The sequence below is a fragment of the Hemibagrus wyckioides genome, linkage group LG08 (genome assembly GCF_019097595.1).
Source record: "Hemibagrus wyckioides isolate EC202008001 linkage group LG08, SWU_Hwy_1.0, whole genome shotgun sequence".
Classification (NCBI taxonomy): domain Eukaryota; kingdom Metazoa; phylum Chordata; class Actinopteri; order Siluriformes; family Bagridae; genus Hemibagrus; species Hemibagrus wyckioides.
Window position 1 is genome coordinate 21,000,279 of NC_080717.1, and position 14,276 is coordinate 21,014,554.

General features: G+C 42.1%; 1 protein-coding gene across 1 annotated transcript in view; it reads left to right on the top strand.

Moving 5' to 3' along the window:
• slit3 (slit homolog 3 (Drosophila)) overlaps positions 1–13,913 on the top strand; it is a 167,175-nt gene extending 153,262 nt beyond the window's left edge. Inside the window, exons 32-36 of the mRNA XM_058396991.1 lie at positions 1,706–1,836; positions 9,613–9,767; positions 10,752–11,031; positions 12,123–12,328; positions 12,597–13,913. Coding sequence (XP_058252974.1) covers positions 1,706–1,836; positions 9,613–9,767; positions 10,752–11,031; positions 12,123–12,328; positions 12,597–12,838 — 1,014 coding nt within the window. The 3' untranslated portion in view covers positions 12,839–13,913. The remainder of the gene's footprint in view (positions 1–1,705; positions 1,837–9,612; positions 9,768–10,751; positions 11,032–12,122; positions 12,329–12,596) is intronic.
• Positions 13,914–14,276: the final 363 nt, after the last annotated feature.

Consider the following 14,276-nt stretch of genomic DNA (forward strand, 5'->3'; position numbering starts at 1 on the left):
CCAAAAATGACAAACGTGAAAGATTATCTCAATGTCGTTTTTAGCTTTGTAAAAGAGTGTACATGTATACAAGCCATCCCTCTTTCTAACTGACTGATTGTCCTTTGCTATAATGTGCATTTTCAATTGTTTTTCTCACATCCTTCATTTTGAAGACTGTTCTCTGTGACTCCGACGAGCGGAAAGAACTAATATTTCAACACAGAACACAGCTATAAATGATTTGCTGTCATAAAGAGGCTTTAGTACGTTCACTCACTGCTCACTTAATCACAGCAAGTCATTGATGGATCATATCCCAGTGACAATTTTCTCTGACATTTGCAATTTACCTTGTTTGTGGATAAACGTTCGGAACTAGCTGGTAATCTGATACTCTTGTGGGATGCCTTTGATGTCATACGTCTTCAAATTAACCTTATAAATCTGAAGCATTGGTTTTTGCCCAAGTCTGAACGCAAATCTAGAATTTGCTCTAGTGCCATTTACGGCTCACAAGGTTTTAGTTACTGAAAGAAAATGTTTCCCTGCAGGCTGCATAGTTTAGTTACAAAGTCTTAACCAAATCTGATTCACGTCCCTGGTGGCTTGGAAGTGATTTGAGAGTTGAATTAGGTGTTTGAACTTTCCAGTATTTGGAATAGGATACACTGCTGTAGACATAATACACCACCACTTAAGGTCAGTCACCAGCATATTTCTCACACCCACAATCTATCCACAGTCTCCTGAACTACCTTGTGGACAGACATCCAAGTCAAACATCCAACAGCAAGATCTATCCACAACATCCTCCTCCTCCTACTCAACCCCTATCAACACACTGACACAGGCAGCCATCGCTATCAGTCTGCTCTGTAGCAGGCCTGCTTGCTGAGCTGTCCAAGCCTGTCTCTCAGTCTGATCTGTCTCACCTAGCCTAGGCATGGAAAGCGATCTACCATCCTAACATCTGTTCCAGGGCTTTTATCAGTTGAAGCTCTCGGTCCAGCCCCGCTGACATTATTAGAATGTCACCTTTTGTCCACTAGCATGAATAATACCTCCCTAGAGGACATATATTATGGTAATGGAAGTTGAGCCGGCTCTGTTATCGGCTGCAATCATGAGCCCCCTCGTCACGGCTGGATTGCATCTCCGCTACAAATGAGCCGTTCGCCTTGCCGCCGACAGGGCAGTCTAATGTTAATTAAAGTGGGAGGAGATAAAAATAGCCGGCGTATTCTTCATCTGCCTGCAGAGGTGAGCTGGTGACTTTGAGATAGCAACATCTGCACACGTAGAAGGGGTTTGCCGGACAAAATACGTTACCGTCACTCCTGATTAATATAAGGGAGCCAAATAGGCAGCCCTTGGTTGTGAGACCAAGGCATGACTTTTTGTGTGTGTGTGAAATGTCTTTTAGTTGAAATTCAGCACTAGCACTCATCATGTGGTCATGCTACTTGCCTTGCATGGCTCCAGGCTATTGGGCAAGAGTGTGAAAGCTCCACTTGGGATTATTTCATACAGAGTCAGGCTGTTACACTTCATGAACCATAAATCTTCAAGCCCTTAGTGTGATTTGAGTGCTGCTACTGACTCAAGGATTTCTGGTTGATATGACCTACCCAACTCCAGGTGTTAAATCCAGCTGGTTTTTTTTCCCATTCCGTGGGTTAGGTGTCACTGTAAGTTTATGGTTCTTATTTCTGTCCGCATTTAGGTGGCTACTGATAAGGACAACGGCATGCTGTTTTATAAGGAGGATCATGACCCGCTGGCTGTGGAGCTGTATCAAGGCCACATACGACTGATGTATGACATCGCCAAGTACCCTCCTACAACTGTGTACAGGTAAGGATACACCAGATATCTGAAAACATATCGTAATAAATGCACAACCAAAACACAACAGCAAATTCACAGACACGAGAGTAAATCAGAAACACAACAGTAAATCAGAAACACAACAGTAAATCAGAAACACAACAGTAAATCAAAAACACAACAGTAAATCAGAAACACAACAGTAAATCAGAAACACAACAGTAAATCAGAAACACAACAGTAAATCAGAAACACAACAGTAAATCAAAAACACAACAGTAAATCAGAAACACAACAGTAAATCAGAAACACAACAGTAAATCAGAAACACAACAGTAAATCAAAAACACAACAGTAAATCAGAAACACAACAGTAAATCAGAAACACAACAGTAAATCAGAAACACAACAGTAAATCAGAAACACAACAGTAAATCAAAAACACAACAGTAAATCAGAAACACAACAGTAAATCAGAAACACAACAGTAAATCAGAAACACAACAGTAAATCGAAAACATAACAGCAAATTCAGAGACACAACAGAAAATCGAAAACATTGCAGAGAAAAACAAAACACAGCAACAACAAATCCAAAACACAAAAGCAAAGCAAAACACAAAAGCCAAAACAAAAAGAAAATAAAAAATCAACAGCAAATCCAAAACATATCAGAAAATCCAAAACATGGCAGAAAATCCAAAACACAACAACAAAGCAAAACATGACGGCAAATCAAACCATGAAAGCAAATCCAAAACACAAAAGCAAATTCCAAACACAACAGAAAAGTGAAACAACAACAAATCCAAACACACAAGCGTAAAGGGAAAGTGTAGGGCCATCTTGAACATACAGTACATGCTCTTTGCTGATTGGACATGGCGTCTGACTATCACCGAGACTTTTTCACTCAGTTATCTAATTAGCCTAGTGGAAATAATTAAATGTGAAGTCATTACAACGAGGACTAATTCTTTCCTCTAAATAATGTCAGCTTCCTTCAGGCAGGATTTCGGATATTTCACTTACTCACGTTAATGCCGTGAAAAGCTGACGGCACACGAATGATAAAAATAAAAGATAAGAATAAACACAGATTTGTGCAATGATCGATCGTCGAGTTAACATTTTTTTTTTGCTTTTACTGTTTTGTCTACTGATTAGCTGTTGTATATTTGGTCAATATGTTTTGTATTCACAGGCCACCCTAATGTAATACAATACTATACTAACCCTAAACACACACTACTATCTTAAAGCGGTTCACTTAGTACTCATTTGTCTACCCTGAAGATATTGACTCATATGATACACACACATACCTAATATTTGAGACGACGCTCTTGGCCAAACACGTGATTGAGGGTAACATTTCAGCCCAGTCTTCAAAGCCTAATCCTCAAAGCCAGGGTTTACTTGAATTTTTTTTCTACCCCTCGTCAGGTAGCTCTCTCTCTCCCTCTTACACACACACATACATAAACATACACATACACACACCATTTCTGTACAAACACTGAGATCCAGTTTGGACTGCTCTGCTCAGTCGAGCTTCACAAATAAGCTCGGCTTATTTGGCTTTTACGCCTCCCCACGGGCGTCTTTTTAACTGCCAGAATCGTTGGCTGTAATTTAGAAACCTTGTTTAGGTTCCACCAAGATTCTAATGACATTTAGTCAGTTTTCAAGCAGCTCATCAACGTTGTGGCCTTTCGGTACCGATATAAGTGTCTCAAATGTTTATTGTAATGTAGATTCGGTGGCAGGTAGAAGAGGTTGGTGTGCGGCTCAACAACAAATCTGTTCCGCTTTCTCTTGTAAAGAATACTAAATATAGGAAATGTCTGAAAATGGCTTAAAGGGATGGTTCAATTGATATAGTTGTTTTTAGTGCACTAGCAGTCAAAAGTATGGACAATTTGGATGTATTATATAGGCATTTTGATTTGTTCAAGTCAAATCTTATTTCTAAATAAATATGTACGTATCCATAATAAGATATTTTACTTAAAATGTCTCTCTAAACACAGATTTTATTTACAGCTTGATTTTATTACATGTAGAAACCGTAGCTGGGTAAAGCTTTCTCATGAAAAGATGCCAAGAGTGTGCAAGAATACTGAATTTCAAATCTGGAAGAGTTTTATTTGTTGAACATGTTTCTCAGTCATATGTGTTATTTCTCCAAAAAAAAAACGTCACCATTGTTATTTTAAAATAATAGAAAATGGTAAAAACCCTTGATTCAGTGTGTCCACATTTTTGACTGGTAGTTTATTTGAAATGTATTTCATATTTTCAACCGAGAAAAACCCTAAATGCCACATGTTTTTTTTTCCTCTTATGGTTCATTGTCTCTCTGTTTACTCAAGTACAGTTAAGCTGGCACCGCTGGCCAAACAACGGGGCTTTCTTCATAAATATTCGAGACGCCGTGCTCAAGTTGTTTGACCGTATTTCAGCAACTTCTCCGAGTTCTTGAAGTCTAGACGCATCATTTGAAAGATGCCGAGAGTGAATATAAAGCTGGCGAATTCACGCAGCGAGAATGCCTTTAAGACCTTTTCCTTTCACATAGCGGATCAGTGCACACTGAGATGTGGCAGTTGTGACTGGTTTCTGATCTGAGCCAGCCTTCCTGTCCCAGCACACCAGATAGCATTTTATTGATCCAGACCGTATCTCTGGGTAGCTCTGAAAAAGAGGGCCTCTCTTAACTTGTGCCATTGCCTACAGCCCGATCGATATCTGTGTCGGGAGTGTCAAAGCATGTAAAAAGAGCACTTCATCCTGGAGTCTTGTCTGTGTGCGATATAATAGCCTATTATTACTCAATATTAGCACTAAGCTGTGCAGTTATTTGACTAGTATGCACCGCTCGCTGATTATCGGTTGGTTTAGTATGAATAGAGACAATCTCAGAGTGTCAGATTTGTAGTTCAGACTTGATGAACCCGGTGCACTTCTCCTGAGTGCAGCTGTGTTCTGGATGGTGATTTCTGCGGCTCTAGTCGAGATGCGTCATGGCCTTATTTTGCATGCTTACCCTCTCATTAGTCTGTTTTTTCCCCTGATGACGTAGTGCTCTGTGGTTTTGGCGTGCCTGAAGGCCATTGTCTCCGGGCTTGTGGTGCGATAGTGCTGAGCTGTGGAAGATGGAATGGAGAGGAGTTTTCGCCGACTACAAGGCAAATTCGCCCCTGTCTACCTTCATTAGCTTGATATGATACAACGCAGAGCTCACTAGTCAAGCCAGCATGTTCCTGAGCTTTCCATGTCATGGCTAAGCCAGTGAGGTCCATGCAGCAGCTGCTCAAATTTGTAACTCCGTCCCATCCCAGAACGCTGAGCCATGGGGAAACAGAGAGGTGAAGTTTCATTGGCTGAGACCGAGCATCTTAGAGCTCTGGGCCTGAGCATCGTAGAGCTCTGGTTCAGGGGCTTCGCTGAAGGTGATTGACTTCTGAATGTCCCATTGAGTCATGAAGCATCTGTGAGGCGTGGATCAGAAGACAGGCCAAAGCTTCTTCACCTTCTCCATATCTGAAACTCAGCATGTTTTTGTGAGATTTAGAGCCAAGGGAGGGAATGATGAACAGTAGAGAAGCAAGAGAGTTCTGTGGAGAGGAACTGAGAAAGACAGATTAGACCCTGGAGAGAATGATGTGATAGAATGCTTGTGGAGGGTGAAGGATACTTATCACACTGTAATAATATCGGCAGATTGGGGATTCGAGATAGAAGAGAGCGGACTTGACTAGCACTAAAGCATCGTTAGGTTTAGATGAATGCCCAGATCGCACTGCTTGCTAATGCTCTGCCCTTATTGAAAACCCAGTGCTAATCTCTCCATTAGTTTAAGAAGCAGTGTAGGCACTTGCTCAAAAGGGAGCACCAGCTTTCGTGAATCCATCAGAGGAAATTGAAGAAGAAGGTTGGAATTGCAACTCTCTCTTGTCCCACACAGTATGGCTTGGTCTGCCATGCGCCACGCCTAACCCAGTTTCACAGAATGAGGCTAATGTTTTCCGCATCAACTGGATCTAACGCCTAGCACAGCAGGGTGATGGGGGGTCAGGGTGTGTTTTTATTGGCTGTTTTCCTTCCTCCATCTGGGATTAACTCTCAGTTCCTATGTGACTGAAGTGCTAGGAAAACAGGAGCCAAGCAGGGATTGAGGTAAGCAGGGCTGGACTGCTGGAAAACGCAGCTGAATTTTGGAACTGGAGTATGATAGTCTTCACTCAGATCAGACCAGGTTAGGGCTCAGAGCTAAATGTTGAGCTCCTTTGGGCCTGACTAACTACAGTGTTATTTGGAGGTCACTGGAAAATACCACTGTGCCACTCGAACACACAAGAAAACATCGCTTCTGACATTTTTGGTAAAAGACTCCTACTTGCGCTGACAGAGGTTCACACGGATCAGAAGTCTGTTGAAATCAGTCAGTTCCCCCACCCTTTTGAGTTTCTGTTCACTAAACAAGCACATAACTTACCTCCTCAGCTCCAAAAGAGGCCTAATTGAGGTTACAGCTGCAATCCATAACTGTACTGGCTGCCTGTGTACCGTTGCCTTCAGCCGGTCTGCTGTGACTGTTCTGTAAGCAAAGGATAGTGCCAGATAATTGAATTTGGAAAACGTAAATATGTCTGTAGGTTCACTGATTTAGATAACTTTCCCAGATGAAGGCTCCGGTAATTGTGTCTTACTTTGTGTACGTGTGTTGTTTATAATGCGGTTTCATGGAGGGTGTTTTATTTTCAGCTGACAGGAAATTGACTTCTCCCAGCATGAGAGAGAGGGACACAAGGCCGTTCAGATCATCGGCAGCGTTCTGTTTGTTTTTATAGGGTCCAATAAACGGGCACTCGAAACTTAAAGTGGTCGCTGCTTTGAATAGGTCCTGATGCTGGTTTGGTGTCTGGTGCCATCTAGTGGTACAGCACTTGTGAAGCGAGTTCCTGACATTGTTATATTGTCCAGGCTTTACCAATATACCTCCGCCTGGCTGAAATGAAAGGATTAGTCTGGCTATGTGTATTTAATCTCAGGTTTATTTCATAATACAAAAAGCCACCTCTTCCGTCTTAGCCTCTTAACTCCTGGGGCTACTGTTAATGCCAGACTGCTTTCGAAGACACTATCCGTAACCTGTAATAAAGAAAGGCGTATGTGGTATGTGGGGGATTAAGCAGACTGTAGGGAACGTTTTTGGGGGTCTTTGCAAATGGACCCTTGTGCTGCTCACAAAGAGAGCGTTTGCAAACATGGAATTGAATTATGAGGCTATAATATAAACCACACGTGTCTGTGTTGAGCCAAGATCCAGGAAAGGAGGCCAGGAGTTGAGTTCCTGAGGTACGCTGATCTTTATGTGCACTTTGGATAAGAAAAATGATCAATTCATAGATTTACTCTTGAAGAATTATGTATTAATGCCATAATTTGACTTGGACACGGGTATATGCATCTTTTTTTTTCTTCTTTTTTTTTAATTGAAAGAATGTTTTGGAAGTAGTCATGATTTATAAGCATGATATGACTGGACATGATAATATATAAGGAATAAAATATGACAAGTTGTGCTGTTATTGGAAAATAATCAATGATGAGGTGGTATTATGTGGCCTGAATCTAAGCCGAGTTACTTTTAAACCCCAAAGTCTAGAAGATTAGTTTTCTCTTACCACACATACACAGCAATTTGACCCAATTACAATGATTTCTTTATTAAAGAACGATGCTTTGTACTTTTTTTTTTATTACTGTTCCATTTGCAGTTACATTTCAATACTTGTGTCAGAAACAGTCATTTTCTCTTAGTCTCAAGTTAATAAAAACAGAAAAGGCAGCATGTTACCGAGAAACCATACACCATTTTTTAAGCAGTTTATTATTAGTCGTAGATTATGTGGTGTGTCTACTGTACAAGTCCCTGTGAATGAGTTGTTACTGAAGTGATAACGTATCAGAATCACGGCATTAATATAAACCTGTGGTTTGAATTGTAGCTACTACAGCGCCAGAGCTGATCTCAGAAGAAATGAACCAACACCTTCTGACAGATCAGATCCGGGAATTCAACCGGTTATAGAAGAAAAAAGATTCATCATACCACCTTGAATCGAAATTAGATCATGTGCACATGTAGCCTTGGTGCATTTACACTGGGGAAAGAAAACAAATCAAATCCAGCTCAAATTCTAGGCAAAGTAAACAGGCTTTAATTATTTGCTGAAGTTACTTAATTGATTTCGCTCTTTCTCTCTTTGCCTACATGGACCAGCTGGGACCAGTCATGGGGTAACAGGGAGTCATAACAGGACCACCTATGGTTAAGGCGCAGAACCTTTTTCCATATCTCACACCCCATTATTCTGAGCTGCTAATTCGTAGGTTGTGCAACGTGAGCTGTGGTGCAGCTAGGGAAAGTGTCAGATTCTCACCAAGGAGTGAAAGATGGTTTTGACACGTTATGCCCGTGTGCTGTTTTTGGATCTCTTCTTTCTTACAGAGAAAGGAAACGGGGTGCAAAGAGAGGAAGAGCGTGTTTTAGGTACAGAAGGAGAACAAGCCACACTTCTTTAGCCACAATCTCTCTCTTGCTCACTTCCTCACTCTCTCTCTCTCTCTCTCTCCCTCTCCCTCTCTTTCTCGTGCTGTCTTACGTCTAACTCTTTGCCAAACCACTGTCTCTAGCTGTCTGCAGCTGCCTCTGTTCCTTCCAGGAATAACTCCTCTAAGACGAGTCACTGTAGCCAAAATTGACCTGCTTTCTCAAGCTCTGATGTCAGTTTGCAGGGGGGTTAGTGAGGTCATGACCCGGTCCACTACAATACCATGCTCAGACAAAACACAATTACCCAGCAGTCAGCAGGTCCAGCATGCCCTGGACTGAGCAGCGTGGGAAGCTGGAGCACTCAGAAGCTTGTTGCAGCTCCAGTGTGTGAGCGCAGCATGTGGTCCCTGCCAAAATCATCCAGCTGAGCAGGAGTTCGTTGTCACGCTTCGTGCGTTTGCTCTCCGAGGTTTCGAGGGGCGCAGCGAGCTCTCAGCACTCTCTAAATGTTTAACAAGATCAGGCGGGGGAAAAAAAATTAAAAATGAGTGAAAGAAATCATGCTCATGAGTTCTCTCAGGCTCCGAGGCAACCACCAAACCTTTACCTCAAATCACACTCGGTCTCAGCTGGATTCAATGTGTTTGTTGATGCGTGCATAAGGAAGAAAGTGTCAGATCTGCTTATTGTGTTAGAGAGAGCTCTCAGCCAGGACAAGCTCTCCGAGTGCTGTTAGTCCCATCAATGCCAAACCTAAAGAATACACCTGGCACAATCATCACGTCTGCTCAGCCAAAGCACGCACATATATTTCATCCTGTACATTAGGGGTTGCTCATGCTGTGATGACTATACATAACAGTGTCTGCTTACAACAGGTTGACTTTAAACACCATTACTGTGCACAACACTCCAGCAGAAGTGCACATATTAAATTATTCAGTCAGGAAAACTGCTCTTAGCTGAATTCTTGAGTGGTATAACAGTAATATTCTATCCCGTGGTATTTGAAAATTACAACGTTACATTCTTCTTCTACATCTAAGCCAAATACAGAAATTCGGAACATTTAGCCTTTGCAGAACTCAACGCGTTTCCTGGTCACGCTTCCGTCACATTTTACTTATTTGGTGGCTTGAAAATACTTCATCAAGTAATCCATTATAACTTTCATTTAAAACTGGATACTGAAATATCCAAGTAAATACTTTCCTTCTGTTTTTCTGTGTGTGTGTTAGTGTGGAATCGGTGAACGATGGACTCTTCCACACCGTGGAATTATTAATCCAGAATCAAACTTTGAGTCTGGTGGTGGATAAAGGAGCCCCTAAAAGTCTGGGCAAACTGGTACGGCCACCCTCGGTGGAGCCCAACACCCATCTTTACATCGGAGGTGAGAGCACATCACACACGTATGGCTTGTGTATATCTGATATACACAACCCCTGACTCTTTTCTATACTACCTTTAATCAGGGTATTTCGGCCATTACAGATGAGATATACTGATATAACAGATGAGTATAAAAGATCTGTTGAACATTAAAAATGTTGCTGGAGCATTTTAGTCTTATGTACAGAATTACTGGCATTTTACATTTGGCAGAAGCTCTTATCCACAGCAACTGATCTTATTTTATACAACTGAGAATTAAGGGCCTTGCTTAACGGCAAAGCCGTGGCAGCTTGGTGGGATGTGAACTGGCAACCTTCTGAAGAGTAGCCCAACATCTTCACTACTGAGCTACCACATCCCCCTGTGGCACCCTTGGCACCTTTGGTAAAGCTGGATAATAATTATATGAGAAAAAATCAAACCTAAAAATCATTTAATTGAAGTAAATTAGCCTCAAAGACGTATAATTTATTGGTTTTTCATTCTTTATGTGAGCTGTCATGAAAACTGCAGTGCAACAATGTGCAAAAATATGCTTCCCATCAGCCTGGCTTATCTATGATCAACAACTTTCACACAAATAAGGACACGTTGAAATTGACTGAGATGAACCGGGAGTATTCATACAGCATAAAGGATTCAGTCTTATCTATTGATAAACAAAAGACGTCAGCAGAAACGGACATAGTGGTTGACGTATTCACTGGCGGTTTGGAGAGTTTATTACGAAAAGGATTATCTCAATTACAGAACTATCACAGAGTATCAGTGTTCAGCACATGTTTATCGAAACAGAACAGAAAGAATTTCTAGGACAAAGCAAAGGATATCTCGGTCATAAGATGAGGTCATAAACAGAATAGAATCACACAGTCAGCCAAGGGCCAGAGTCAGCCCAGGACAGAGCGTGCCAAAATATATTCAAAATATATCAGCTAGGAAGTTCATCAAGTAAAGTTTCTGTATGATTTGTTTCTCTCAGGCGTGCCCTCTGCAATCGGCTCCACCGGCCTGCGTACTGGAGCTGAGCGCTCATCCTTCAACGGCTGCATCCATAACGTTCGCATCAATGGCGAGCTGCAGGAGCTGAGAGGGCTGACAGGCACTGAGGGCATCCTGCCTGGCTGCCACTCGTGCAGTGTGTGTGCACAGGGGCCGTGCAAGCAGAGAGGCGAGGCAGGCGTGACCTGCGAGTGTCCTGCCAGCAGCAGTGGCCCACTGTGTGAGCAGCAGAGCTACACCAACCCCTGCCAGTCCAGCAGGTACTGTAACCCCACATACACAAACACACACTCTTATACACAGATCAGGCATAACATTATGACCACTGAGAGGTGACGTGAATAACACTGACTCATCATGGCACCTGTTAGTGGGTGGGATATATTATTAAGCAGCGAGTGAACATTTTGTCCTCAAAGTTGATGTGTTAGAAGCAGGAAAAATGGGCAAGCGTAAGGATTTGAGCGAGTTTGACAAGGGCCAAATTGTGATGGCTAGACGACTGGATCAGAGCATCTCCAAAACTGCAGCTCTTGTGGGCTCATGGATGCCCCACCTTGCATCTTACAGGACACAAAGGATCTGCTGCTAACATCTTGCTGCCAGATACCACAGCACACCTTCAGGCATCTAATGGAGTCCATGCCTCCATGGGTCAGGGCTGTTTTAGAGGCAAAAAGGGGGACCGGCACAATATTAGGCAGGTGGTCATAATGTTATGCCTGGTCTGTGTATATTCTCCTTTTTTTTATTTTGAAATCAAGGACCCGACATATTGCTGAGAAACTAGTGCACGTTTTCATAACCTCTATATAGGTCTATTTTAACGTGTTACTGGATGTTTGCCATGATGTTTCGTTAGAGAAACTCTGTGTCCTTCCCAGGAAATGAGCCAAGCACATTATCCTAGTCTTATTTAAGATTTAGTGTCTAGTTCTGCATTCACCTCAAAGTCGTTTTGCACTATAAGGCTCTGACTGTTCTCTCCTGGACACTGTGGTCAGCTGTGACCCCATATGATGGAAGATCTTTCTCCCTTATACAGTATGAGCCCTAAATTGGAATAGTTATCTAAGAGCACTAACACTATAGGTGATATTTAATGTTAGAATTAAAGTGGTAGTGCTGTAGCTTCACTTTGACCATGATCTTATGATAACTTTTCAAACTGCACCTTTAACACACTATGCTGATGGATAATAAAGGTAACATGGTCTGAAAATGTAATGCAGGTGCAGACAGCAATGAGGACAGCAAGATCTTGTTCTTATTATAACCATCCCTTTCTCTCTCTCTCTCTCTCTCTCTCTCTCTCACTCTCTCTCTCTCTCTCTCTGTCCCTCTGGTGCAGGTGTGTGCATGGCCTGTGTGTGCCTAAGGGTTCGTCCTACAGCTGTAAGTGTGCACAGGGTTACGTGGGTCAGTACTGTGAGAGGAGAGAGGAGCCAGCCGCCTGCAGGGGGCACAACTGTGTGCATGGGGAATGCAGAGTGGACGAGAGCGGAAATCCTGCATGCCACTGCCAACCTGGGTATACAGGCAGCACCTGTGACACCGGTACGACATACACACACACAAAATGTGACCTAAATTGGTCAACCGAATAAAATTAGCATACAGAATCCCCATTAGTATTTTAACAAGGTACTCGATTATTCTTTTATGGGAAAGAATTTGTTTCACATGTCCCAACTAGGCAGCAGAGTTCAGAGCAAAGGTGATTTAAGAGTTAAGGGTTATTGGTCTTGCTTGAGGGCCAGCTTCATCTTCAGGAAGTTCCTTCTATAGTTTGAACATTCTAACATGTCTCCTCTCCTCCTCCCAGAGCTGACATGTCAGGGCGAGATGGTCCGAGAGCTGCTCAAGCATCACATAGGCCAGAAGACCTGCACGTCCACCACTAAGGTCCCCCGGGTGGACTGTCCACGCTCGTGTCAGCCGGGACTCTGCTGCGCCCCCACCAAGAGCCGCAGACGGAAAGTCAGCTTCAAGTGCTCAGACGGCACCTCCTTCTCCGAAGAGATAGAGACGACCTTGGAGTGCGGCTGCTCAAAATGCCCTTCATAATGATCACCTTCCCCGTTCCCCCACCCCCCCCATTTCACGTGGAGCCAGAGGGAAAGAAGAAAATATATTGTACATTTAAAAAACAAATAGAACTTATTTTTATTAAGGGATTTTTTTTAAAGAGACTGTTTTTATGATGTTTCTTGTATGTGTGATATAAAAGTTATTTTGTATCCGTGAAAACACAAACACACATACACACACACACACACACATATACACACAGCAGATTAACATTCCTGAAAGTATATGAATTTTATATAAATAAATATATATGAATGTGTGTGTATATCTATATAAACCTAACCTGAGGATTAATACAGTTTGTATTGCATGTCTGAGTGAGTGTGAGAGGGATTTTTTAGGACACTGAGCAGGTATGATATTAAATAAAGCCTATAATGGCAGTCAAGAAGAGCATTAGGACCCTCAAACTCTCCCCGACGTGAAGAGGACCGCAACGCTGGTGAACCAGGAACTGTGCCTTGTACCCAGACTGCATTGTGATAGACTAAAGGATAGACTCATTCCCTGAATCCAGAGCTGAAGGACTGGAACTGTTTATCTCGAGAGCTCTGAAACGGTCATGCAGATGTTTCTTTTTTTTTCTTTGTTTGAGTGTCTTTTCTTTTTTTTTCTTGGTCTCTTATCCATCAGAGCGAAGAAGAGCAGAATTTCAAGCAGGATGGCACACAGAGCTAAACATATCACTTTCCCCATATTTCTCGCATGACTACATGGAAGCATATAGGACTGAATGTGAACTCATGCTGTGGTCCAGAAGTGAAGCTCCAGTCACTTGTGCTCACTTTCTTGCTCCGATTTTTTATTTTATTTTTATTTTTTTTAAACGAAATATTCACAAAAAACACGACCACGTCTGAGCGCTCTGTTGGAAAGCTCTCCATGCTGATGCAGTATTCTGTCATAACCTTACTAATATATTAAACACGAATATGTTACGCCCATTACTACTGTATTTTGTATCATATAGCCAGTGTTTTTACAAGGAAGGTGTTTTTACAGATCTCAGAGAGATGGCAAACAGGAATCTTTCCCCCCCCCCAAAAGTAAATGAATCAGTGTTAAGCCCAAATACAATGTGTATCTTCAAGAAATAAAACGTTAGGTAATTCTAAGGACATTTCCCAGTGTACAACATAAATGAACTGATGTATGACGAATTATATTAACACCTGTAAAGATAAAGATGGTGTAACTAATAGATCATTTCTGGTTGAATATGAACTAGAAAGTGATGAATAACGTACTATGAATGTTGAATTAAAACTTCTAATGAAACCGTTAACGTTGTTTTTTGTTTTTTTTTGTTGGTTATTGATTGTTCACGCAGACGGAAAGGACGTGTTTCAGTTGGTTGTTAAAGGAGAAGACAGTAGAGCGCATGTGATCCGTGTCAAGGAGCACTCACTGCTTC